The sequence below is a fragment of the Sus scrofa genome, chromosome 15 (assembly GCF_000003025.6).
Source record: "Sus scrofa isolate TJ Tabasco breed Duroc chromosome 15, Sscrofa11.1, whole genome shotgun sequence".
NCBI classification, from domain to species: domain Eukaryota; kingdom Metazoa; phylum Chordata; class Mammalia; order Artiodactyla; family Suidae; genus Sus; species Sus scrofa.
This window is the reverse complement of record NC_010457.5, coordinates 3,251,051-3,278,976: the sequence shown is the minus strand read 5'-3', so window position 1 is coordinate 3,278,976 and position 27,926 is coordinate 3,251,051. Positions and strand designations below refer to the sequence as shown.

Genomic DNA, 27,926 nt, shown 5'->3' with positions numbered 1-27,926 from the left:
TCTCCTAATGATTAGTGATATTGAGCATCTTTTCATATGCTTATTGGCCATTTGTACATCCTCTTTGGAGAAATGCTATTCAAGTCCTTTGGCTATTTTTTAAAAATTGAATGGTTTGGCTTTTTTGTTGTAGTTGTTTATTTGTAGGAATTCTTTATATACCCTGGATCTCATTCCCTTAGATACATGATTTGCAAATATATTCGCTCATTCTATGGGTTGTCTTTTCACTCTATTGATAGTGTCCTTTCACACACAAAAGTTTTAAATTTTGATGAAGTTAAATATATCTATTTTTGTTTCTGTTGTTTCTTGTGTTTTTTGGTGTCACATCCTTGCCAAATCTAGTGTCATGAAACTTTTCCTCTATGTTTTCTTCTAAAGTTTTATAGTTTTGGCTTTTACATTTAGGTTTTTGATTCTTTTTGAGTTAATTTTTATATATGACCTTACAGGAAAGACTAAGACTAAGATTAAGATTTCATTTTTGCATGTGGATATCCAGTTTTCAGTTTGGTGGAGACTGTCCTTTTCCCATTGAATGGTCTTGACATGCTTGTTGAAAATTATTTGACCATATTATGTGACGGTTTATTTCTGGGCCATCTATTCTATTTCTTTCATGTCTATATGTCTGCCTTTATGCCAGTACCACACTGTTTTGATTACTGTAGCTTTGTAGTAAGTTTGAAATCAGTACATGTGAGCCTTCCAACTTTATTCTTTTTCAAGACTGTTTCGGCTATTCAGGGTCCCACGAGATTCCATATGAATTTTAGGATGTACTTGTCTATTTCCGCAAAAAAAAATCATTGCAGTTTTGATAGAGATTGCTTTGCATCTGTAGGTTACTTTTGGTTAGTATTGACATCGTAACAGTAGTGAGTTGTCCAATCTAAGAACAGGAGTTATCTTTCCACTTATTTGTGTCCTCTTAAATTTCCTTTAGCAACATTTTATAGTTTTCAGTGAATAAGTTTTTACTTCCTTGGTTAAGTTTATTCCTAGTATCTTATTATTTTTGTTCCTATTTTAAATAGAATTGTTTTCTTAATTTCCTTTTTGGATTATTCATTGTTATGGTATATAAATGCAACCGACTTTTATGTATTGCTTTTGCATCCTGCAACTTTGCTGAATTTATTTATTAGTTTTCACATTTTTGTGAAATCTTCAGAGTTTTTTCCCATATAATCTGGTTAGATGGGGTTTTTTTTGTTGTTGTTTGTTTTTTCTTTTGCTTTTTTGTTTTGTTTTGATTTTTCTTTTAGGGCTGCACCTGCAGTGCATGAAAGTTCCTGGGCTAGGGGTTGAATCAGAGCTGCTGCTGCCAGCCTATACCATGACCACAGTAACACCAGATCCAAGCCGTGTCTGTGACCTACACTGCAGCTTGCGGCTATGCTAGATCCTTAACCCACTGAATGAGGCCAGGGATTGAACTTGTATCCTCATGGATACTAGCCAGATTCTTAACCCACTGAGCCACAACAGGAACCCTTGGTTAGATAGTTTTAAGAAACCGGAGTTCCCCTTGTGGCTCGGCAGTAACAAACCCAATTAGTATCTATGAGGACTCGAGTTCGATCTCTAGCCTCGCTCAGTGGGTTAAGGATCCGGCATTGCCATGAGCTGTGGTGCAGGTTGCAGATGCAGCTTGGATCCCACATTGCTGAGGCTGCAGCTTAGGCCAGCAGCTGGAGCTCCAATCTGGCCCCTAGCCTGAGAACTTCCATATGCCACAGGTGTGGCCGTAAAAAGCAAAAAAAGAAAGAAAGAAATGATTACTAGTGGGGGTTGAGTAAGACAGTTGCTGGTGTTCTGCTTGCCTCCAAGAAGATTTTATATACTTGGTCCTCATGAAGTATATTTAACCTTCGAGACTTTTTGTGTGCTTAGCATGAGTTATAGAAGAAGGGTATATATTAATCCTTCCTTAAGAAAGCTTATGTGGCATTCCCATTGTGGCACAGTGGAAGTGAATCCGACTAGTATCCATGAGGATTCAGGTTCGGTCCCTGGCCTTGCTCAGTGGGTCAGGGATCTGGTGTTGCTATGAACTGTGGTATAGGTCACAGATGAGGCTCGGATCCTGCTTTGCTGTGGCTATGGCGTAGGCTGGCAGCTGTAGCTCCAATTCGACACCTAGCCTGGGAACTTCCATATGCTGTGGTTGTGACCATAAACAGGAAATAAAAATTAAAATAAATCTTTTATTTCTAGAATAAGCATTGCTTTTAAGAAGAAATCATGGTCTCAGATAATTTTTTAAATTGAATGGACTTAAAAACCTAGAGCTAGTAGGCATGATTCGTTGTGCTCTGTATTGAGAGGCTTGCTACACAAATTTGTGTGTTCTTTGTAGAGCAGTAAACTATTTTCCTTTTCAGACATGAATGAACACAGCTCTAGAAGTCACAGTATCTTCCTGATTAATATTAAACAAGAGAATGTAGAGACTGAAAAAAAACTCAGTGGAAAGCTGTATCTGGTTGATTTGGCTGGGAGCGAAAAGGTAATTGGTTCTTTATTTGTATTATCCACAATTTCCCCCTGTTATTTGCTTCAGTGTGCAATGGTCTAATTTTTATGTCTTTCTATTCCCTGGTTTTAAAGAGCTTTTACAGTTTCTGATGTTGTTCCAAGATGTTATTAAAATTAACCTTCATTTCCCTGTTCTTTCTTTTCTGGTCCTGAAGTCCCCTATTCACATCACAGGAGGTGCTTTGAGTGGCAGCTCTGATTTCTTCCTCCTAAGCTCTGATGATGACAGTGGGCCAGTGTTGGTATGGACTTAGCCTGGCAAAGCAGCTGCACAAATGAGGGAGGGAGGTGAACTTTTCAGAGCAGGAAAGATCTCCGTGTTGTAACCAATTCATATGAACCAGAAAAGGGCTTTGCTGCTGGGACAGGATGGCCCTGCCTCCGTAGATGTGTGGGCCGAATGGAAGATTTGGAACGTGGAGCTCATCCTGTGTGCCCTGCTTCTCTGCAGTAGGCATGAGCTGGTGGTGTCCTGCGAGGGTGGCCTCATTCCCTTCAAGCTGTGGGGCCTGGAGCCCTTGTTTTAACCATGAGTCCTGACACTTCTCTGATCTTGCCAGAGGTTTCTTTGGGCATCTGTACCCTGTCCACGCTCTCCCAGGCACTGGCTGAGGCCATGCTCCAGACCAAATAGGCTTCCCAGAAACTCCCACCTGCCCCTCCTAGTCCCACTTCCACAGCCCCACCAGAGGCTCCTACTGCCACACCCGGGCTGGAGACACTGCCTGCCTTGGGTGACATCACAGAGCAAGTCCCTGTGCACAATACCACGTGGCCTCCCTCACCGCTGACGTCGTGCTGTCCCCATCAGGGCCGGCCCTGAAGCTTGGTCAGTCTCCTGAACTGTGTAATTGATCCCCACTTATTGCTCCCACCACTGAGTTGCCAGACGCCAAGTTATGGCCACTAATATCCATGTAAGTACCAGCTACTTGGATTATCCTCCTGTCTGCATTCATACGACCTTGAGCAGAAGATCATCTGGACAGTCCCAGTTGGGAATCAAAAACTGTACTTGTCCAGGCTTATAACTTTATTTAAGCAGATGCCCACCAGAAGGGGACTGTAGGGCAGCATGGCTCACTTCTAGATTCACTGTTAGCATCCACTTGGCTGCTACCCCTGTCATGTGGGTCCAGACGAAACACCCAGTGACCCTTTCTCTCTTCCCAAGCTGGCCCCCTTTCCCTTTAGAGCACAGAGATGAGTACTTAGGGCCTAGATTCTGCTGAAAAGTGCTGAATGCTGGCAGTTGAAAGCGGAGGCCTGCTCAGTGTCAGTGGTTATTGCGTATGATATTTATGAGGCATTTTAAAGCTGTGGTCCTGCACATCATTTCTTATGCTCACATCTATTTTCCTTGCCCTAGATGTGTCTGTGTGAATGTGTCTGCGTGATCTGGTAGAAGAGACCTCTGGGTCTTAGTCCTCATCTCTCCTAAATGGTGTTCTTCCCTTGGGCAGCTGACTTGATGTCCCTGGAGCTCGGAATTTTCCTGTCTGTGAAAGGAAAGTGATGCACCTGTCTTGCATATTTCGTGGAGCTAAGATGCTCAAATATGAAAGCACCTTAAACAGCGCCGAGTGAATAGACTGTTCCTGTTTGTGATCCAGCAGCTCTGTGATTTCTCCTTCTGTGAGCAAGGGACTCACATATGATTTCCAGAGAGATGAGACTCTATCCTTTTTGGAAAAAGTCTACCCCTGCACATGCATTCATCTCCGTCACTGAGACTTTCTCCTCTATACGTAATTGAAATCCACCTTTGTGCAGTTTAACATCTTTTCCCCACTTTTCTTTCTTCAGGGAGCAGCTGCTCCCCCTGTGTCATTTTGCCCAGTCAGCAGGGCTATGAATCATGTTGAGTTCCCTTTTTTCTAGCATCTGTGGACTGCTGTCTACCCAGAGCAGATGCTGTAAATACGAAATTACCAGTAATAACACAGCCAAGGAGGAACAGTGTGTGGTCCCTCTAACTGTGGAGGAAAAAAAGACTATTCCCTATGTAATATATACTTTCTTGACTTTCCATGTTGAGTGTTTTTCCTTCTGGATGGTGTTTCCTTTTTTCCTTTCTATGGGAGTATGGAGAGAAGGAGCAGAGAGTCTGGATAATCATCCCAACCTCCTCTTGTCTTTTTCTTGAAGTGGGAGCTTGTGATTTATACTCCGCCCATTTATTGTGGCCAGAACTGCGTTTTCTCTTAACGGCCTGCATGGAGGCTGTGGTTCAGTCTTGTAGGACTCTAGCCTTTCTGTCATGACAGCACTTTGGGAGCCTGGTTTCCCTGGATGGATGTTCCCTGGAAAGCATCTGCATCTCTAGCACTTGAAGCATTTCAGCCATTCCCCTAAAACCTAATTGAGAGGAAAATGACAACAAGAGAGAACAAATCCCCAGTCTCAGGCACAAGGGAAGGTTTTAGCACCATGATTCTTACTTCATTTTTCCTTGCATTCCAGGAGGATTCACGTCGGCCCCAATCTCCCCGCTTGCTGTCTTGTGAGTTGGAATTTCCTCCTCTGTGTTTTTGCTGTCCAGGGCAGCTCACTGTTTTCCTCTTCTCTCTGGTAGGTCAGCAAAACTGGTGCCGAGGGAGCTGTTCTCGACGAAGCGAAAAATATCAATAAGTCTTTGTCTGCTCTGGGAAACGTGATCTCTGCCTTGGCAGAAGGGACAGTAAGTGGTCCTATCCCCGTCTATTAAGTGATATTATGAGAAGTTGCCTTTTGGACCCATGTACTCTCTTTGCCATATACCCTAGAGATTCATTCTGTGTCTCTTTGAAAAGGGCCGGGGGTGTCCTGGTTATGGACACCCTGCTTGCTGGGAGATCAAGCCCATTCAGATCTTTGAATGGTGACGCTAATTTCATATGACCCAGGTCCCAGAATGGGCAAGATCCAAAGACCAAGCAACAGATTCTTATTTAGCATTTCTAGCCTACTTCTCATCACTAACTTGCTTGCCTCTGTATTTTCCTTTGAATGGGCTGTAATAGCCATTTTTTTTTTTTTTTTTCCTAATTAGAAAACACACGTGCCATACCGGGACAGCAAAATGACTCGAATTCTTCAGGACTCTCTGGGAGGGAACTGTAGAACCACCATTGTGATTTGTTGTTCTCCCTCAGTCTTCAATGAAGCTGAAACCAAGTCAACACTAATGTTTGGACAAAGGTAGGTGTGGTCGCTCATGATCTATGCTCTGAGCTGAACCTTAGGATTTAGGAGCCAGTGGTCAGAGAGGAAACAGGATGAAGCAGCCTGTTAGTAAATTGCATTTATCAGGTGATCTGTAAACTAGAGGCATCATTTATTGCGGCCACAGGAACATTTTACAATCATGGGCAGGAGAAGTTCCTGTGTAGTGCAGTGGGATCCAGCATTGCCTCAGCTGTGGCACAGGTTGTAACTGTGGTGAAGGTTCCATTTCAGGCTGGGAAACTTCCACGTACTGCAGGTGTGACCAAAAATAATAACAATAACCTATCAAAGGTATGATGCTAAAGAAACACTCAAGCTCATTATTAATGTGATTGTTGGTAATCAGTAGCGTGTTACTTTTGTTCTTCATGGATTCAGTCTAACTTTCAGGTTCACAGGATTTCAAGTGTGTTCAACTCAAGCCTGGTTACTACCAGCTACGATTGGTAATACTATTACCACCAGTAACAACTTTAGTATTTGGGATCCATTGCAAATTTGCTGATAGAACAACTGAAACTTATGTGAATGAAGAGTAGTTGCATAAATATAAAAGGACGGGGGAAAGAAATCCTAATATTCACCCTGGGAGTAGGATATACAGCACATACATCATCTCGTCTTCCAAAATATCTGAAGATTTCCTAGATGTCTGGGAAGTATTACTAGGTAGGCAGCAGGGACAGTCAGTCATCCTACAACAACATTCACGGGTATGGGTTAGTTTATCCCTTCCTTTCATTTTTTTAATTTGGCCACGCCCATGGCATGCAGAAGTCAGTGATCAAACCTTCATCAAACCTCAACGGCTGCAGTGACAATTCCAGACCTTAACCCACTGCGCCACAAGGGAACTCCAAGGAAACGCCTTCCTTTCTTGCCTAAGGCCTGACCTCCTTCATGCATGGTCCCTCAGGTTAAGGTGTTCAGCCCCATCCTCCCTGCATGGCTACCTCAGGTGCTAGAGTGCCTGGGTGCTGGGGTTTGGGGCACTCTGAGCATGCTCAGTGCCAGTGGGCTCAGCACAGACCTGAGGTTGGGAGATGTGGATTCTACTGTCATCATTCCCTTCAAACCACCGTGTGATCTTTAGACAAGTGAGCAGTTCTCTGCGGGCTCCAGCTGCTTTGTGCCTTCCCTCTGCCTTCCTCCTGGGAGTATGTTGTGTGGTTATGCCTGAGAAATAGTGTAAGATGCCTAGAGAAAGGACAGATGGCAGTGGGCATTCTGGATGGGAGATTGTTATGGCTTGTTTAAACTGCATTAAATCCCAGTCATTTCCTGAACCCTCAGTAGAACATAGAATTACGTAGTCATGGCACCTGTGGGATGTCTAAATAAATAATAATTAAGCTGAATTGTTGTAGAACTAATATTCCTTTTAAATTGGATTTGGGTCCTTTGCTTCCTCTCAAATCATTTCCTTCATCAGCCAAATGCCTAGTCAACAGATTGCAGTAGGATAACAGCTACTTTTCCTAAGGGTCTTGGGGTATCTATAAACTAGTATCCGCTTGTGGGGAACATAGAATACGTGATGATCATTCTGCCTGCCCCATCTCTCCTGGCTTCTTCAGCTGAAGCTTTAACAGTTTCTCTGAAGACTGTTTGAGGAAACCAACACTGAGTGCATTTTTAAAGGGAACATCTCTTTTTTAAACTGTCTCACCCACAAAGCGAAAACACTCTGAATCTCTGCAAGGCAGAGCCCTTCTGGGGCACGGGCTTTGGCTGAAGGGTGCTGCTGGTGGTGGTTTTAGGTATAAGTCTGAATGATTATGTTCTTCTGATCGCAGTGAGGCCATCAGAGCATCAGCATTATCACTAGCCCCACCCCACCCCCTTTTTTTAAAGGGCCATGTCCACAGCATATGGAAGTTCCCAGGTTAGGGGTCGAAGTGGAATTGCAGCCGCCACCTACACCACAGACACAGCAATGCAGGATCCAAGCCATGTCTATGGCCTACATCACAGCTCATGGCAACGTCAGATCCTTAATCCACTGAGCGAGGTCAGGGATTAAACCCTCATCCTCATGGTATTTAGTTGGATTTGTTACCCAACTATAACAGGAACTCTTCCAGCACTTTTTTTTTTTTTTTGTCTTTTTGTCTTTTTGTTGTTGTTGTTGTTGTTGCTATTTCTTGGGCCGCTCCCACGGCATATGGAGGTTCCCAGGCTAGGGGTCCAATTGGAGCTGTAGCCACCGGCCTACGCCAGAGCCACAGCAACTCGGGATCCGAGCCGCGTCTGCAACCTACACCACAGCTCAAGGCAACGCCGGATCGTTAACCCACTGAGCAAGGGCAGGGACCGAACCCGCAACCTCATGGTTCCTAGTCGGATTCGTTAACCACTGCGCCACGATGGGAACTCCCCCAACACTTTTTTTTTTAAGGAACTAGCACATGCTGGGCGTATCAACATCTTCCTAGAAATTCTATCAGATAGGCATCTCTCCCCTTTGTACAGGGGATGAAATTGAGGCTTAGGCTCTCAGCCATTTGGTCCTGCTCCTGAGGCCACACAGCTAGTAAGTAACTTAATTTGTGGGATGTTGTAGGATGGAGGCTGTGTCATTTCACCCACAGCCTCATCCATGCAGGCTGCTTGATCGGGAACTTTGATGACCACAGGCATCTGGGGTCAGTTTCTTGGGTCTGAAGCAGACTCTGCCCGACCTGTTCTCTCTCTTGTTTCCTTCTCCAGAGCTTCAGTCTCTGCACCAGTAGGAAGACATAAAATAATGCCTACCTCTGATAATTGCTGGGAGGATTAAATGAGTTGCTTCAGTTTTTCCTTAGCACAAGGGCTGGCATGTAATGAGGTGTTCAGTGCTTCCAAGTTTCCCCTTTCCTCCATCTTTCAGCAGACTTGAAAAAGTCGTGGTCATGAATGCGACTTAACCGAAGGTGACATAATGGGCAGGAAACGGCTGTGATACAAGGATGAGGACTGAATGACGTAGGAGTAGAATTAAATTTCTGGAATGAATGATTAAAGAAATGCTGCTAATAATGTGGGGTTCTAGGAAATAAATAGTATTTCAATTATGTTTTCCTATGAAATAGGACATTGGTCTACAATCTTTTATCAGAGTCATCTGGACACTGGGCTCCGTGAGGACAGGGACTAAGTAGTTTATCACTGGCATCACTTGCCCCAACAAGCACCCAGAATGACAAGGACACAGTCGGTGACCTATAGATAAATGTTGTCAAGTGAAGGAACAGATGAATCTAAGGATTATTATGTATTATACATTCCTTAGAACATTAGGGCGGGTGCTGAACTATGACACCTGATGTTCAGAAGTTTGGTCGGTTTAGGTCTGGTTAATTCTCCTGCCTATAATTAGAAATGCATGAGGTTTAGTTGCCTCCATCCTTGAGTTAATGGATTCTTCAAGGGCATCTAACTTCTCTGTGGGGCCAAGGTCTGCTTTATTGTTAAATACACACATTGAACCCAATTACACAGCAGACACAAGTCTGAACAGTGGATTAGACATGGTATCTGATAGCTAATGAGATTAAGCACTTTGAACTCAGAAAAGACTGCCAGGCACCTCCCAAATTCAGTGTAACGAGTGTTCATTATGTCCTGTTGCAGGGGTAGCCGAACCTAAGAGCAGCATGAAGTTCCTTAGTTCTTGCCACAAGGTTCTTTCAAGGACGTGAAGCAAGTCCTTATTTGTTGCTTGGTTCTACTGTAGTGATGCTCTGAATAAAACAATAGGAAGGCCTTTGAAGCAGTAGAAACATGAGTGTACAGATGCCTGAGGGCAGCCTACCAAGTCAGCACTCTTAGGATTCTAGATTAGGTGCTAGAATTTACTTATTTTTATTTTTATTTATTTATTTTTGTCTTTTTTGCCATTTCTTGGGCCGCTTCCACGGCATATGGAGGTTCCCAGGCTAGGGGTTGAATCGGAGCTGTAGCCACCGGCCCACGCCAGAGCCACAGCAACGCGGGATCCGAGCTGTGTCTGCAACCTACACCACAGCTCACGGCAACACCGGATCCCTAACCTACTGAGCAAGGCCAGGGATCGGACCCGCAACCTCATGGTTCCTAGCTGGATTCGTTAACCGCTGTGCCACGGCGGGAACTCCATAGGTGCTAGAATTTAAAGGAAACATTTTACTATGTCTGTTTCTTGGTTTCATGATGGATTCTGGCTCCTCTGTTGGGTCAGGCCTGTCTCCTCTAGGCCCCTGAATGCCCAGCCATGTGCTCAGAAAGGAGAGCCATTTTCTGTGTTCTTAAATAGCTTTTCATTTGGTCAAGGAGGCAACACTTGAGTTTCCAGGCAACAGAGAGTCAAAAAGCTGTGCTCTGTCAGGAAACTGAACACTTTCTGCTTTAAGGGATGGGAACTCAAATTAGAGCACTTTCATTGATTTTTCTTTTTCATCTGGCTTCCAGCATTTCATTTTTTAGTCTTTAATTACTCTTCCAAAGTACTTCTACAGCACAATTCGAGAAGGATACTTTTTAAGTTTTAGAAGTGACTCAAGTCGCCCAATTATCTTGGAAGCCTATTTAACGTACCTTGATTTGGGGTGGTAATGAGGGAAAAGGGATCCCTGAGGGGGCAGACCAATCCGTTTAGAAAAAGACTGAATCAGCACATCACTGACACCAAGAGTTTTGATTGATCCAGCATGAATAATTCAAAGTTTTATTTGTATGTTAAATGAGAAAGGAGAAGTGACAGTTTAGGAAAAGTAATACTCTTTTTTTCTTTTCCTAATGTGCACTTTTTTAAAAAGTTGTGCCATGTCTCTCTCTCTCTTTTTTTTCTTTTTCTTTTTATGCCTGCGAGGTACCTGGACTAGGAGTCAAATTGGAGCTGCAGCTGGGTCCCACGCCACAGCCATGGCAATGCTGGATCCTTAACCCTTAATCCTTAATGAGGCCAGGGATTGAACCTGCGTCCTCAGAGATACTGTCAGGTTTTTAACCCACTGAGCCACAACAGAACTCCAAATCGTGCCATTTCATACTCAGTTTAACAGCAGCTGGATTAGGCAGAGCCTGAGTGGTGTGCATGCAAAATTCACGTCCCCAGAGCCTGAGACAAGTTCCTGCAAGACTAGAGCAAGCGCATGGCCTAGGGAGGCTACAGTTTTTTTGTTTTTTTTTTTTTTTTGTCTTTTTTTTTTGCTGTTTCTTGGGCCGCTCCCATGGCATATGGAGGTTCTCAGGCTAGGGGTCGAATTGGAGCTGCAGCCACCGGCCTACGCCAGAGCCACAGCAACGCAGGATCCGAGCCGCATCTGCAGCCTACACCACAGCTCAAGGCAACGCCGGATCATTAACCCACTGAGCAAGGGCAGGGACCGAACCCGCAACCTCATGGTTCCTAGTCGGATTCGTTAACCACTGCGCCACGACGGGAACTCCAAGGCTACAGTTTTGATATAAAATGGAGAAAGACTCAAATCATCCTTTGTTGGAGGGATGGTGGCGAAAACACCAATAGGGTTAATTTTTGTTCTTGGAGGAAGAGATGCTGTGGATGACAGTTTAACCAGATGCCAAATCCTCATCGCAGTAGATCATTTAATGTTTCTCCAGAGACTAGAGCTTTTCAGAAGACAAAATTGAGAGCTTCTCATTCCTCTCTCCCTTTATCTTCCACTCACGAGCAGGGACATGGCCTTACTGGGAAGTGGGAAGGTGCTTTGCGGCAGTCATGTTTCTAGGAGAAGTTTAAGTGTGTTATATGGGAACGAGGACCTGGAGCAGATGAGAATGTGTGATGGTTTTATGTGCTAACTTGGTTAGGCTGTAGTAGCCAAGAATTTAATCAAACACTAATCTAGGTGTTGCTATGAAAGTATTTTGTAGATGGGGTTAATGTCTACCATCAGTTGGCTTTAAGTAAAATATATTACCCTCCATAATATGGGTGGGCCTCCTCTAACCAAATGAAGGCCTTAAGAGCAAACACTGAAGTTTTCTGGAGAAGAAGAAATTCTGCCTCAAGACAGCAACATCGATTTCCGTGTGAGTTTCTAGCAAGCCAATTCCGGTAGGTAGGTAGGTAGGTAGGGAGGTAGGTAGGTAGGTAGGTAGGTAGATAGATAGGTAGATAGATAGATAGATAGATAGATAGATAGATAAAAGGTGTATCTATCTATACATCTACCTATCTTCTACCATCTATGTACCATCATCTATCCTCTTGGTTCTGTTTCTCTGGAGAACCCTGATTCATAGAGAAGGATGCTGAACCACCCTGTTCCACCAAATGGGAGATCTCAGTTTCTTTATCTCTCTCACACATACACCATTCACAGCGGGGCATCACACATTACGGATTTATTCCATGCACTGAAGGTGTGGGCTTGTTTAGAGCTCCTTGTTCAAATGCTAGTACTCTCTTGGAGAGGGAAAGAAGATGCTGAAAGCAAGAGGTAGGAAGATACCAAGAACAAAAATCTTTCTGGCTGTTCCAGGGGAGGCCACAGTAATTTGAAGAAGCCCCAGCAGTATGTTGTTTCTATATTGTTTGGAACAGATGTTTGCCTGGAAGTATGAGTGTGGGCAATTACTGGGGAAATAGGTAGGGTGGGATTTATCAGGATGCAGAGTGATGTGAACCAGTGGTTCTAGGACTTCTCCTGTTCAGCAAGGGTTGGGTCAATTGCGAAATTATAGAGTGTTATCACATATGGGGACTTAAGGAAGGTGGTAGAATGGACACGATTGAGAAGACTGAGCTGAGAAGTCTGGGAAGCCTGGGCATTTGTTTCTGAGCAAATTCAGTGATAGAGGAACTGGAGAGGCCATAACAGAGCACGTGAGGGCAGGGAGGCAGAGTCTTCCTCCTTCCATCTTTCAGTGAACTATATTGATAGACTCCTTTTTTGAACTTAACTGTCTTTGTGTGGGGATCTATGTGCAAGAGGTCCTGTGGCCTCTGCTGTCTGTCTGCTGGGCTTGATCTACCTTCTCCAAAGGTAGTTAACATTCATTAGCATTGAGGTCTTTTGAAAACTAGGTCCTAGTTCCCTTCCCATGGGGAGAAGACATGTATTTGGTGCAAGCCTAGATCATATATTATTTAAGTGGTGCTTAACTCTCTAAAGCAAGCTGAAACAAAGAAAAACTGCAAAACACATACCCTGGTCATTGTACCTTCAAGATTTGACTCATCTGTGCTAAGTAGGTCTTGCTGTTAAGTGGTAATATTAATTAAGGTTCTTCCCTTAACTACCTTTTGGTTAGGATTTTGCTCAGTGTGTCCTATGGTTAGAGCTGGTGGAACAGCTATAGGGGCTCTGGCAACCTACACCACAGCTCATGGCAACACCAGATCCCCAACCCCCTGAGCGAGACCAGGGATCATTTCTGCTGCCCCACAACGGAACTCCCTGTCTGCTTTTTTCTTATTGATGTATAGGGGTTATTCTGAGTAAATCCTTTGTCAGATACATGGATTGTTTATATCTTCTCCCACTTTGTAGCTTATGTTTTAACTCTTTTAATGGTAACTTTTAATAAAGAGGGGTTTTTAATTTTAATGAAATCAAATTGATCTGTTCTTTCTGTTCTATTTAGGGAACATTTAATCTTTCCTTATCCCGAGGTCTTGAAGGTGTTCTCCTGTTTTCTTCTAGAGGCTTTGTTTTAACTTTCACATTTATGCATATGATCCATCTGTAATGGAATTTTTAACGTTATTAGGAGAGTCGATAAAGCTCATGATCCGCCTCCCCAACCCCCAGCACCACATAATTTGAAAGGACCATCCTTTCTCATAGTGCTGTGTGGCCACCTTCGTTGTAAACCAATGGCTGTATAACTAAGTGCCTATGAGTGTCTTGTTCTGGAGAAGCTATTCTGTTTCTATTCTAAAGTGGCTGGACTAATCAGTTTTAATCACTGTGGCTCTATAGTAAGTGTAGATATTGCATCCTTTAGCTTTGTCTTTCAAAATGGTGCTTGCTATTCTTGGCCTTTTTAATTTCTTTTATATATCTTAGAATCAGGTTGTCAATTTTTTATATTTATTTTTTAATTAAAGTATAGTTGCTTTTCAGTGTTGTGCCAATTTCTGCTGTACAGCAAAGTGTACATTTGGGTGAATGTATATGCACACGTTTTTCTTATATTATCTTCTATCATGGCCTATTCCAAGAGACTGGATATAGTTCCCTGTGCTGTACAGTAGAACCTCATTGCTTATCTGTTATAAATGTAGTAGTTTTTACCTACTAACCCCAAACTCCCAGTCCATTCCACTTCCTCCCCATAGAGAACTACAAGTCTGTTTTGTATGTCTGTGAGTCTGTTTCTGTTTTATAGATAGGATCATTTATGCCATATTTTAGATTCCACATGTAAGTGATATCATATATTTGTCTTTCTCACTTACTTCACTTAGTATGAGAATCTGTAGTTGCATCCATGTGGCTTCAGATGGCATTATTTCATTCTTTTTCATGGCTGAGTACTAGTTGTCCGTTTCTATATACACATGCAAACCTCCTGGGGTTTTATTTCAGATTATTTTAAATCAGTAGAATGCTTTTGGGGAGAATTACTCTCTCCCCCAATCAGTGTTCGCTGTTTTCTTCTAGTCTGCCTTTAGTAGATGGAGAGGCATGATGCTCTTCCTCATCTGGCACTGAATGAAGTCCATCGAGAGCAATGGTACAAGACATGTTCCTACCATGGTTCTCAGTTCCAGATAGGAGTTGGGTTGTATATCTTCCATCTGCTTCTCTGGATTGTTTTTGTACCATCTCTGCTCTGCTCTGTATCCTGGCACGGTGACCAGTTTGGACAACTACGATGGGTTCCCTTGCCTCAGGCTTCCAGTTAGGATCCACCGATAAGGAAGGAACATGGGCAGAAAGTCAGAAGGACAGAAGAGAGTGAAGTCAGGGTATTACTTTCGTGACTCCTTCCCTGCAGGGTCACTTTAGGTTGGTTGTGTTCCTAGATTAAAGGTGGTTACAGCTTCCATTGGGCAGCACCATCTTTTTTTTTTAAGGACTTTAAATTGTATTTATTTATTTTTATTTGAAGTTGATATACAATATTGCACAAGTTATAGGCATACAGTACAGTGATTCATAATTTTTAAAGGACATATTCCGTGTATAGTATTGTTATAAAATATTAACTCTATTCCCTGTGCTGTACAATACCCTTGTAGCTTATTTATCTTATGCATAGTAGTTTGTATGCAAATTACTTCCCTTACCTACAGCTTGCCCCTCCCCTCTCTCCTCTCCCCACTGATAACCACTGGTTTATTCTCTAGATCTGAGTTTGGTCAGCCTTCTTATCACTCCCTTCCTCTAGGCCCCCTTCAACCTAAGTGTGATAATGGCTCCCCCATCACTAATGTGGGGTACACTTTATCCCTTGTTATTTCCCATCACCGCTTCCAACCTTTGTTAAAGTCTTCCCAATTTGAGTAGATGATTTCCGGCCAGGACTCTGATTACAATAGAAGTGGGAGGAAAAGAATTTTCTCAGCAACTTAAAAGGGCTTTGAGAATGAGGAGCAGTTATACCAGTGACAGCCTTGTTGGGTCTGCTCATCGCATAAATGCTGTAGGCCTCCCTTTCTGGTATCATTGGAAATCATCAAGAAATTCTTTATGATGAAGAAGAAGCTTAGTAGCGTCAGCGTATACCCTTAAATGTCCACAAGCATTTTAGCCGTAGGTTATTTTTCACTTCCCGACTTAACTAAGTTGATAATGGAATGCTGCTGGATTTGTGCTGGTGTCTGAGAAATGCTCATGACACGCCTGAGGATGTCAGAAGGTGAGGTGAGAGTGTCATACTGGCGTAGTCTTTAAAGTAGCAATAAAATTGCTGCCGTTTGAAAAATGAGAGTTGAAGCACTTCTGGGGACAGCAGCCTTAAGCTACAGTAAGCGAGGGAGAATTATACTAATTCTTAAGTGGAGTCTTACATTGAAATCGTTTAACTCCCCTTTTGACAGTTGGGTTATTTAGTTGTCTGCTTTAGGAATTAATTTTTCAAATGACATCTGCAGCACTGGTGAGGACTGCTGAATTTCTTTCACTGAAATAGAAGTCATGTCCAAAATGTCATTTCATGACAACAGTAATTAACCTGAATCACACATCAGATAGTGCTGGCAAATATGACAGGACAGAACTGGTGGGAGTTTAAAATGAAAAAGTCAGTAGCAAATAAATCAGGATATCACATCTTTTTAAATGAAGGTTTAACTTCTTAATAAGTTCAGAGTACAAGGAATTCTGCCATCTTCAATTTACTTTTTAATTGGACAAGTCTGCTTGCATGTGTTCATTTCTGTGCATAAGTAGGTGTCTCAATGTATTTTGCTTTTAGTGCTGACTGGAGCCACCACTGGCTTAGCTCTCACCTCTTGCTCCCTCGAGGTACTGTCCAAACATCCCTCATGGCATCACACTTCTTCCAGGCCATTGCCCTAAGAGGTCGCTCTAGCTCTTACACCACAAGTGGTAAAATGGTAGCCATTAGTCATGTTTGTTTGTCCCACACATCATTTTTTTTTTTTTTGTCTTTCTGTCTTTTTAGGGCCGCTCCCACCGGCATATGGAGGTTCCCAGCCTAGAGGTCCCATCAGAGCTGTAGCCGCCAGCCTACACCATAGCCACAGAAACATGGGATCCTTAACCCCTGAGCGAGGCTAGGGATCAAAGCTGCATCCTCGTGGATGCCAGTCAGGTTCGTTAATCGCTGAGCCACGACAGGAACTCCCCCCACACATCATTTTGAAAAATTGTTTTAAACTGGGAGATACAAATGCAAATCTCAGTTTCTGACTTTTCTTGAAAAATGGGGTGATCTGAGAACATTGGGCCCTCCTCTCCTGCTTGGTGACAGTTGTGTGGGTGGGTAGGGGTGTGCTCAGCAAGGAGCAATGGTTTAACCTAGCCAGCCTGAGTCGATTGTGACCCACGTGTTCTGTGACGCATGTGTTGATTATTCTAGGTACCAAATGGAAGGAAGAGAAACAATTGATTTAGGCTGTGTGTTTATTGGTACGAGAAAACCATAAGCGCTAAGGCCAGAGACCTTGTCTCATTTGTCTTGGTGTATCCCCAGTGTTTCATTGATGTGACTTGAATTGAAAGGAAACTCCTTGGGCAGATGAATCTGGCAGGGGTATGCAAAATGCTTAAAGGGGGATGCTGCATGTTTGAAAAAGGCTGTCACCATAAATTAGTGCTGAGAGCATAGACTAAGGTGGTAGCTAAGGGGATGGAGATGGTGGTGGGGAAGAGAGAAAGAATGACCCCAGGAGACAAGTTGAATGAAAATACATTGGATTTAGGGACTGGCAGGAGGTAAAGGACAAAAACAAGGACAAGGTGAGTTTGGAACCTTCTGAGTAATGGTGCCATTATAATAGAAGTGGAGGGTAGTAGGTAAAAGTGCAGGATCCCTCCTGCTCCCCAAGTCCTAGTTTTCTGGCATACAAAGAAATAGAGTCTGAATTATATTCCTGATTTGATAAATGTTAGTAGCTATGCTCAGAATTTTTCCCATATGTTTTCACCCAGGGCTAAGACCATCAAAAATACAGTTTCTGTGAACCTGGAGCTGACAGCAGAAGAATGGAAGAAGAAATACGAAAAAGAGAAAGAGAAAAACAAGACTTTGAAGAATGTTATCCAGCATCTGGAGATGGAGCTGAACAGATGGAGAAATGGTAAGAAGAACAAGAGGATGACAGGCATGAGTGTGTACTTTGTTTTTGCTATGACAGTTGGCATCCTGGGACATTTGGGAAAGAGGGTGTGATGGCGGTGCTTGGTTCTGCCTTGCAGATGTTTTCTTATCCCTGAGGTTGACATAGATTCTTCGTGTGGGCAAGTGACTGTTTGCCAGGTTGTCTTAATCTATTTCCAATGAGATGCACCTCTTGCCACCCCTGGAATTAACCTCTGGTAGCCACATTTGAGGTTTAGAGGGCAGAGCCCGAGACTTTGGTGCTCTGATTGCTTTTGATTAAATGAAAAATGTCATTCTCTCCTATGCGAGTTTTATAATTGATTTGGGGTTAAAAGTCACCTCCGGCCAATATTTGCATTTTCTTGCCCAACACATCTTCATGCTCTGCTTCTTCAGAGCCGGAAATAGAAGATTCCTGAAGAAGTTCTGTCCTAAAATGGAGTCTTAAAGGCTTGTTTCATGACTCGTTTCTCTTCTTCCCTAAAATATTCTCTTTGGTTTGTTCTACTTGAGGAAAATATCTCAGAGAGCTGACATGCAGTGGTGGGTGGGTTGTGGGTGAGGCGTTGAAGAGGGGTTTCCTGATCCAAGCGCAGACGGATTATTTCAGTGGCTTTCACTTTGTGATAGAGGTTAGAGAGTGGAAGTCCTTTTTTGGGGTTTTTTTTGTGTTTTTTTTTTTTTTTTTTTTTCTTTTTTGAACTAAACCAAGGCAGGCTGATGTATAGGGGATAGTGGATAGTTGGAGGTCACTCTTCAGACCCTCTGCTGCTGGGTTTGGTACTTATTTCAGGTGCTGTGTCAGATCTCCGTCTGGGGTAAGTGTGGGAGCCTGGGGGCTGCTGTGCAGGATGGGAGGTAAACCACCTGCTCGCGGTTGCAGACTCAGCAGCAGACCATCTTGTAATTATGTTTGCCACTGTGTTTGCCAGCAAGGGTGGGGTATCAATGAACTACTATTCAATTGAAAAACAATTACATGGCAAAGGGGATTCAAGAAGGGTTCAAGAATTGGCCTGGTAGCCTAAATAATGTGATTCTCTTGGGGACATCTTCTAGCTGCACACATGTTTTGAGAGCTTCTAGAATAATTGAATAATTCAGCACCTGTGGCTGGTGGATGATTCCTTGCCATTTGGCTGGAGTAGGAGAGTAGAGAGGGGTGCTGGGCCAGGCAGGAAGTGGCCGTGTGAAATTTTGTTCTATTTATGGGATCCTCTTGGGTCACTTCTCTCCTGGGCAACTGGAACATTCTGTAAAACCTTTTGGTAAAGGGAGGGGGGACTGGCCCCAGAAACACTGCAGTGTGGGCAACTCGCCTTGTTTTTTCTCTTTTCTTTCCTATCCCTTGCCAAGCTTCCATCCTCCAGTTCTCCAGCTCTGTCAACTGTTCTCCGGGGTGTACCCACTGCTCTGTTCGCCTCCATGCTCATGCCTCACATCTCTTTGGGGCACTCTCCCCTGACCTCGGATTGTCTGCTTGACATCATCTTAATTCTTTGTCCCACTTCATCCACCTTGTAGATCTCAGAAATGTACTGTTTTCCATGCCCTGTAGGGTGAGGTCCTACCTAAGCCCTTAACTTACATAATTGGGGAAAACTAATCTATGGTTTCTGGCATGACTTTCATAAATGTATGTTAAGTAAAGGTGTGTTTAAGGCAGTGTTGGAGATCAAGGGGTGAGCTGTCAGACATGGTCTCTGCCCTCACAGAGCTTGTAGGCTGATGGGGAAGGTGGGCTCCAGCCATGACCAGGAAACATGTGATGCTTGTCTGTGCCGCATACCAAGATGGGAAAGTATAAGGCTCTGAGAGAGCCCTGAGCTTGACTCAGAAGTCTGTGAGGGTTTCTCCCAATAAGAGACGTAGGGAGTAAAATCTGAGAGAAACAGAGCAGTTAGCTGAGTAAAATAGGTGATGAGGGTGGAAGTGGGGGTGGAATGGGAGGGCATGTTTATAAAGGCCCTGACGGGCAGGAGTTCGAAGGCCAGTGTGGAGAGCTGGGGTGGGGGAGCACCGCCTGAGGTGGGCAAGACGGGTAGGCTGGCCCATGCAGGGCTATGTAGTCCTCGTTCAGGATTTTGATCACTATCTTGGAAGCAGTGAGAAGCCATTCAGGGATATTAAGCTGCAGATCATATACTAAGACTTGCATTTTTTAATTTTTTTTTTTTTTAATCTTTTTGCCATTTTTCTTGGGCCGCTCCCACGGCATATGGAGGTTCCCAGGCTAGGGGTTGAATCGGAGCTGTAGCCACCGGCCTACGCCAGAGCCACAGCAACGCAGGATCCGAGCCGCATCTGCAACCTACACCACAGCTCACGGCAACAACGGATCGTCAACCCACTGAGCAAGGGCAGGGACCGAACCCGCAACCTCATGGTTCCTAGTCGGATTCGTTAACCACTGCGCCATGATGGGAACTCCAAGACTTGCATTTTTGAAGGTCTTGTTTGTATTGGAGAATGGACTAGAGGGTGTGGAGAAAGGCTGGGACCCTCCGAGGATGAGATGACAGTTGTCGAATTGACAGATAAAGCAGTGGAAAGGCAGCAAGAACGAGGGACCAGAGAGATATTTAGGAGGTGAAATCAGGGCTTGGTGAGGAGCTGGCTGTAGGGAGAGCGAGTGTCAATTTGCCAAGTTGAATGGAGAGCAGAGCAGTTCACTGAACAGGAAACACTAGAAGAACTGGACTGGAGACCTGGGAGATGAGGAGGGGAGTTTGAGGTGCTCGTGGTATATCCGGGTGAAAATGCCAAATAAGAAGGTAGGTCTGAGGGTCTTGCAGCTCAGAGGAGCTGCCTGAGCTGCAGCGGGAAACGTGAGAGTCATGGATCTTAGGAGGTAATCAAAGGCATAGGTTCTGTGGAAGAGAGAATAGGGAGGAGAAGAGGGAGGGAGTCCTGAGCGACACCCCCCCATAACCCCACACACACCATCCCCATATAATCACTGAGTGATTAGAAGGGAGAACTCCTAAGCTCTCCTTCCTGAAAGCGAACATTTATGTTTTAAAGATTTTTTTTTTTCCTTCTGGAAGCACAAGTTTTCCAGATGCAGCTCGGATCCCGCGTGTCTGTGGCTGTGTAGAGAGAGAATCTTCTCTAGTGGTGTACAGATTTCAGGCAGGAAGTGAGGCAAGTGGAGGCGCTGTGGAGTGGTCCTTTGACCAGGTGTGAGTGAAGGACTATTTCAAGGATGAACTGCACATCCACCTCCCCCAACCCACCCCTCACATGTTTTCTGTCCTGTTCCTAGGCTGGGCAGGGTTTTTTGTTTTGTTTTGTTTTGCTTTTTTGGACTGCACCCATGGCATATATAAGTTCCCAGGCTAGGGGCTGAATCAGAGCTGCAACTGCCAGCCTAAAGCGCAGCCACAGCCATGCAGCATCCGAGCTGTGTCTGCAACCTACATCACAGCTCCAGGCAACACCGGATCCTTAACCCACCAAGTGAGGCCAAGGATTGAACCTCTATACTCATGGATACGAGTCGGATTCATTTCTGCTACACCAGAATGGGAACTCCTAGGCTGGGTGTTTACTCCTCCAGCATCCCTGGGGGGCAGAATAGACTTGCTTAAGGTGGCTCTGTAGGGCCCTTGATTCCTAAGTTCATTCCCTTTCTGTTCTGGCTGCAGCCTGCATGCAGCGCTAGTGGTTTGTGCTTAGGCAGACGAGTGTGAAAGAAAGGGGCTGGAATTCCTTTCCCAGTGACCTGAGCATCTTGGTTCTTCACAGTCCTGAGAGCACGGCTGGGCTGTCTCAACTAGAGAGCAGGGATTTTGAAAGGTGGATTAAAGAAAAGAGGCAGTGTCCTCCACTAAAAGCCAAGTGGCAGGATATTTCCAGATTTCTTTTGAAATTTGACACTCACATTGGTTCTAAACTTGTGAGAGGCAGGCTCTGAGCTCACCTCAGTGACTCCTGCATGTGGCTATTTCCATGTTGCCATCAGATCGCAATAAAGAAGCATTGTCAGCTGTGTGCCCTCTCCTGTGGGAAAGAGATCTCCCTTGCATGGTGTTTATCATTTAAAACTTTGGCCACTCCACTCCAGCTCTGGGAGAGCAGGAGAGGGGGAGTGTAGCAAAGAAAAGCATGACATGCTTGTGCCTTTTCCTGTTTGCTGTTATCCAGAATGAGGTCGGAATATGGAGGAGGAGGAAAGGTAAAATAATACGCTGTCTCGACGGCTAATCAGGTCCAGGCAGATACTGTAAGTAAGTGAAGGGAGGTACATCTGATATATTTCGCCACAGGAGAGAGCGTTCCCTGCTCAAAGTCGTTCAAAAGCCGTGAAATACTATCCTATTACATGCCTGTAGGCTGGTCCCCACTCCCCAGACCTGTCCTCGTAGCTTAATGGGCTACTTCAGAATGCAGGCCTGGCCGTATTCTCCTCTGGGTGTAGTAGATTCTCACTGATTCTCAGGATATGGCCTGTGACTCGTCACGCACATAATGCACCGAGCCTTAATTCATTCCTGCCACAACCATGCAGGTACGTGCATGGGGCTTTCGGGGTGGGGTGGGGGGCATGCTTTGTTTTTATAAAGCAGGAATGAGGAGAACTAACCACTCTCCTGGCTTCATTCCCCACGGAGCCAGTGTGGGTCCTGCCGGCTTAAACAAAAAGAGAAAACAGGGAACAATATTCATTATCTTGAAATAACCTATAATGGAAAAGAATCTGAAAGAGTATATATGTATAACTGAATCACTTTACTGTACACCTGAAACTAACACAACATTGTAAATCAGCTATCCTTTGATTAAACAAAAAAATCCTGGGGAGTTTCCATTGTGGCTCAGTAGTAACAAACCCAACCAGTATCCATGAGGATGCTGATTTGATCCCTGGCCTTGCACAGTGGGTTAAGGATCAGGCTTTGCCATGAGCTGTGGTGTAGGTTGCAAATGCAGCTCAGATCCTGTTGTGGCTCTGGCATAGGCCAGCAGCTGTAGTTCCGATTTGATCCTTAGCCTGGGAACTTCCATATGGGGCACCAGTGGCCCTAAAAAAAAAAAAAAAAAAAAAAGCCTGTGAATGATTCACAGAATGGAAAGAACAGCCGAGGAATCGGGTTTATAAGGGGCCACACCTGGAGTGAATCCCCTCTGAATGTCTTTTTATCCTTGCCTTGTATGCTGGAGACCCAGCAGCCCTGGAAAGATGGGGGTATTGCAAGGGGTGTGTGTTTGTCTGGGGAAGGACAGGGCCCCCTGATGTGTTGTCTGACCAAGACTGCACGCACCGGAAGGGTTAATTCCTCCCGCGACAGTGCTGTTGTGAGAACAGGTGTTGAGTGGCTGAAAAAACAACACAATTCCACACAATCTACTAGTGACATCTTGTGGGCTGAAATCAACGGGCAGTGTTTCTTTGAATCTGGAGGCTCTTGTTGGCAGCTTTAGCCTCATGGAAATTTGTTCATCCTACTTGTTTTAGGACAGACAGAGGGAGTGGGCACTTGTCAGAAATAGGGTCCTTTTTTTTTTTTTTAAGCTCTGTTACTGGTTGATCATATGTATGGAAGGGACTCGAACCATCCTATAAATGGGGATAGAATTTGAATTCAGAGTGAATTACAGCTCCCAGTTCACCTCTGCCCCCTCCCCAACCCCAATCCCTCAAGAAAAGTCTTGACAGAAGGATGGAGAAGGAGGGCTGAAAGCCCTGGAGCATGGTACTTAAAGGGGGCTTGAGTCCAGAGCTCCCAGTTGCTGCCAGGTCAGTCTTTACACATGCCTTCTTCTACTTCTTTGAATTTTGTCCTTTAAAAAAAATAACTTTTTACAAGGACTTAAGTCAGAGAAAGAGGCCCTGAAAATCCAGGTGTCAGAACTATAGGGAAATGACCTGGTATGAAATATTGCATATCTGCAGCATCTCTTGCATAATTAAATATAATACTAACAGTGGATGAAGATTTACCCCATTGTAGAAGTTGTACAAAGAAATTATTTCATCCCAGGCTGAGGAGGTGTGGAAGAATCAGCAATCTCTAGAGCAGATTGGTTCTCCAAATTTAAAACCCACCCAGCCAGCAGGCTTGGTTTGCTTGACTAGCTAAATCTGATCCTGGGCTCTGAGGAACTGCATGGCCTCCGTAGGTGGAACACAGTTTTCTCTTTGGGCATTAAATGTGTAGAAGAGGCTGGCCCCCCTCTTGGATTCGTGATTACAGTAGAAGTTGGCATTTCAATGGGAGATCTATCTAATTTGTTAAACCCTTCCTTCTTTTGAGAGCACAACCGAACACTAATAGAAATATTGAAATTTTATTGAAATATTTCAATTTTTAATTGAAATACTGACTACTAGGAGAATACTGTGGCCAGGAGACCAAAAAGAGGATGCAGAGTCCAGGTGACCAGTTTATTAGAAAATTACTGTACAAGGGTCTAGAAAATGTCTTAAGCTTCTCACAGCATTTTGAGGAACTAGGGTAAAACATGCTATTTGCATGCAAAATGATCCCATAAAGGAGTGATTTTTTTAAAAAAAAACTTCCCATTTATATCATGACATCATGTATCCAGCAGCTCCACCCATCTGGCAACTTAAGATTTCCTTTTAGTTTCTTTGCTATAGAAATACCTACCATTAGGTCTGCCATTGGGCCTGTTTAATTGGTATTAGAAGAAAGCACCTCCTTTGCCAGATCTGATCGGGTTTCTGGCGGAAGCTGTGAGTGACCAGCCAATCTTTGCCCTGGGGTTGCAGAGAGAAGGCAATTACCTTTCTCTGTTCCCCAGAGGCTTTAGAGACTCAACTTATGAAAAGGATAACTAGCTTGTTGCTACTTCATGTGTGAAATTTTAATGAATTACTGGCAGTCTAATGGTTTTCTTTCTAGCTCTTTTTTTTTCTTTTTTAAAAAACCCCAAAACGTAAAAAGCCTGTTTTAGAATTTTTAACTAATAGCCCTAACAAGAATTTTTGATTAGTCTGTCATTCTTGTTTATTGCAATTGATGGATTTCCACTTTTTGTGGAAACGTTATTTATGCCCTCTAGGGGTTTTCATTTTATAATTAAAATGCTCTGCAAACCTTATAGGTATGCTCCAAGCCAATGCTCCTGTGTACACACAAATCTTTTCAGTCCTTAAAGGTAATTATATCTGACAATAGGAAATGCCAGAATACTTATTTAAAGAAGGGAAATGTTTCTGGGGGGGGGGCTTTCATTTTAGAATATCAGATGCTTTATAATATTATAAGGTCTTTCCCTGTGGACCGCAGGGGTAAATGAAGAGAAATTTGCTTTTTGTGCAAAGGAGAAGACAAATAAAAATAGATGCCAATCTTTGTTTGTGGTCTTTTTCTTGTTCTCCCACCACCAGAATTTAGGGCATTATTTCTCCAGGGTTTATTTGCTGCCGTCTTCCGTGTTATGATCAGTTATTCCGTAATCACCTCGCGGGGGCTTCTCGGGAGACCCGGTCCACTGCAGTGCAGGGAATATTCTCCATTAACACCGTGAGATTGCCATGGAGACAGATTGCCTAGTGTCAGGTCCTGCCTAGTGTTGGGAATTTACAATCCCCAGACGTGTTTGTGAGCTGGACAGTGTAGTTACCAGGGACGCTTCTGGAAGTCATTTTCTCCGTCCTTTGAAGGACGGCAGTGTTTGAGAAAACTGGCTCTTGGTTCCTCTCCGGGCAGGAGCTGGGCTCTCTCCCAGACGCCTGCTGCTTTTGTTCCTGCGTGTTGCTGCTTTGTTCTTCTCGGCCTGAGCGGCTGCTGCAAAAAATAATCCCGACTGCCTGACCTTTAGAATAAAAACTGGGAAGGGCTCGCTGTTTAGAAGTAGCTTTATGGGAGATGTGCTAATGCTTTGATCCAGAGAATTGCTCAAGGGAAACCGGAAAGTCTGCTCTAGGTTTCAGATATTGTTTTCACAATAATAAGAATAAAGCCAAAAGGCGCTTACATAGCTATACAGTGTTTTACTTTGGGGCCTGAGCCCTAACCACCGCCAAAGGTATTGTGAAGACCCCAGAAACAGCTAGTCTCAGGATAAGTAAAAAAAATAATAATAGTTGCTCTGCAAAACCTAAAGAGTTGACAGATTGCCAGGCAGAGGAGGGGGTAAGAGACAGACTTCTGTGCTTCTTACACACACTCTTGTAATTAATGTTTAGAACAATGCTGTGTTAAAGGCACTGTTATGTCCTCGCCTTTGCAAAAAAGCAAAGGCTTTTTTGTGGGGCTTGTGATGAGCTAGAGCTGTAGAAGGTGCACTGTGGCTGAGCATCACGCCATGATGCCGAGCGTGTTTATGCAGCATCTGTTGGTCCCTTTCCAGGTGCCACAGAGCAGCCTTGGCTAGCTTGTTGAACCTCTCTAATCTGGGACAACCCCAGTACTCGATGATGCTGTCATTTCTCAGTGGGAGAAGAGAGCAGCTTTGGGTGGGGGTGGGGTGGGGTGTCAAGCCCATGACATTTGCTTAGAGCAGGTCACCACTGCACAGTTGTAGGGTGCATTCCTGACTCCTGCCCACCCACATGAATAGAAATATGCACTGGGCAACTCCTTAGCTCCCCCCCACCCCCCAACCTCACCATTGTCACTGCCTCTCTGGCCATTTGGAACTGAACAACACAGGAAATGTTTTTATTTCTTCCAAATGTTTTTGTATCTTACCTCTGGACATAGGACTATGTTCTGGCTGGTTTCTGGTCTAGCACAGTTGAGAATTTCATCTTTATCATTCTTTAGCTGAGAGATCCATTCATACTGCACTGGATTGCCCTGTTCACAAATTTCAGAAGCTAGGACTGAAAAGTTAGACATACAGTCATGATACAAGTAGGGGAAGAATGTTTACAAAAGTGTTAGTGGTGAAATTCTCTAGAGGAGGAACAGAATTGGGAAGCAGAGGTGAGAGAGGGCTTTCAAGTTTAATATATACTCTACAGTTAGAAAAAGATATTTACATATATATTTATTTATAATTATATACCTCATTATGTATGTGTATAATTATATGCATCATTTTATATATATATATATATATATATATATATATATGTTTTAAAGCCAAAAAAAATTTTTAGGAAGTAGAACATGATACTCCTTTTATAGCCCAGGGATTTATTAGCAGGCTGTAGAGAATATAGGTCCTTTAATTGGGTGAAATCCTGACTGCACACTAAGGTTGCTGATGGATGCTTTAAACCAGGAATTGGAACTGAATGAAATATTGATTTGGTTCAGGTTCAGTTCAAAGGCTGCTCTGATATTCTGGTTTTGTTTCAGGTTAATAATTTTAGAAAAAGCCTCAGGTATAGTACTGTCTAGCTGAGCTTCAAGAGAAAAAAAAAGGTTGGCTCAGTTTTGTATTCGGCAAAGTAATAATTTATTCCAGGTTTTGCTTCAAATTACTGCCTTCACATGGAACTGTGATCCTAAGGTGAAATCATTGAGGGTGAATTTTATTTGATGTGGAGGCCTACCATACCATTTTGTGATTATTAAGTGAAATAATGGAATCTTTAAGCAGCAAAGCTAACCCATCACAAAGTGCTTTGTGTGTATTGAGATAAATGTGTAGTCAGTGTTCAGGTGGGTTTCTTGAGATGTGATATATACTCTTCATGAAGCCATGGATTAGCAGTTCAGTTCTTCTGTCATTTGTTTTTGCTTTTTTTTTTCTTTAGGGCCGCACTGGTGGCAAATGGAAGTTCCCAGGCTAAGGGTCGAATCGGAGCTACAGCTGCCAGCCTACACCACAGCCACAGCAACACGGGATCTGGACCTCATCTGCCACCTATACCATGGCTCAAGGCAATGCTGGATCCTTAACCCACTGAGCAAGGCCAGGTTTCAAACCTGCATCCTAGTTGGGTTTGTTAACTACTGAGGCACAAAGGGAACTCCCCCCCCCCTTTTTTTTTGAGGAGTTCCCTCTGGCAGGACAGTTTTCCTGGGGAATTTCCACAGAATGCATTTTACAGGCTGAGAACTGGGTGAGGCTTGGAATGTGGCAGACACTTACTGATTGTAGCAAACTGAGTGTGAAGCTGATGGTAAACATTGTGATGGAAAAGTATGTTTGGTTTGGGTTGCTTTCCAAGAAGATATTTAAGAGACACAGTTGAGCCACATGGTTTTCCTAGAATCCTTTTTATGCAGTCTGTCTTGCAAAGGTGTTTTTCTTGTTGGAGATAGCCTTTGGCCAGCTAGAGAACTTCACCTTTAACCTCAGTTTGCATGGTCACTTCCTTCGAAGACCCCAGTAAATGCTCCTTTGCAGACTGAGCAATGGTATGTATGCAGGGTCTCTGCATGGTTTTCTAGATGGGCTGCTGCTTTTTTCCTGGGACTACTTGATATCACAGGAAATTATTCTGTTTGAACTCTCCAGTCGAGCCAATTAATTCTGACTTCCTGGGGGAGAGAGAGGTAGTGGGCTGCGTTTGTGCGATGTCA

General features: G+C 43.9%; 1 protein-coding gene across 1 annotated transcript in view; it reads left to right on the top strand.

Annotated features, from left to right (window-relative positions):
• KIF5C (kinesin family member 5C) overlaps window positions 1–27,926 on the top strand; it is a 171,130-nt gene that overhangs the window by 82,494 nt on the left and 60,710 nt on the right. Inside the window, exons 8-11 of the mRNA XM_003359416.4 lie at window positions 2,391–2,515; window positions 5,120–5,224; window positions 5,576–5,724; window positions 17,304–17,452. Coding sequence (XP_003359464.1) covers window positions 2,391–2,515; window positions 5,120–5,224; window positions 5,576–5,724; window positions 17,304–17,452 — 528 coding nt within the window. The remainder of the gene's footprint in view (window positions 1–2,390; window positions 2,516–5,119; window positions 5,225–5,575; window positions 5,725–17,303; window positions 17,453–27,926) is intronic.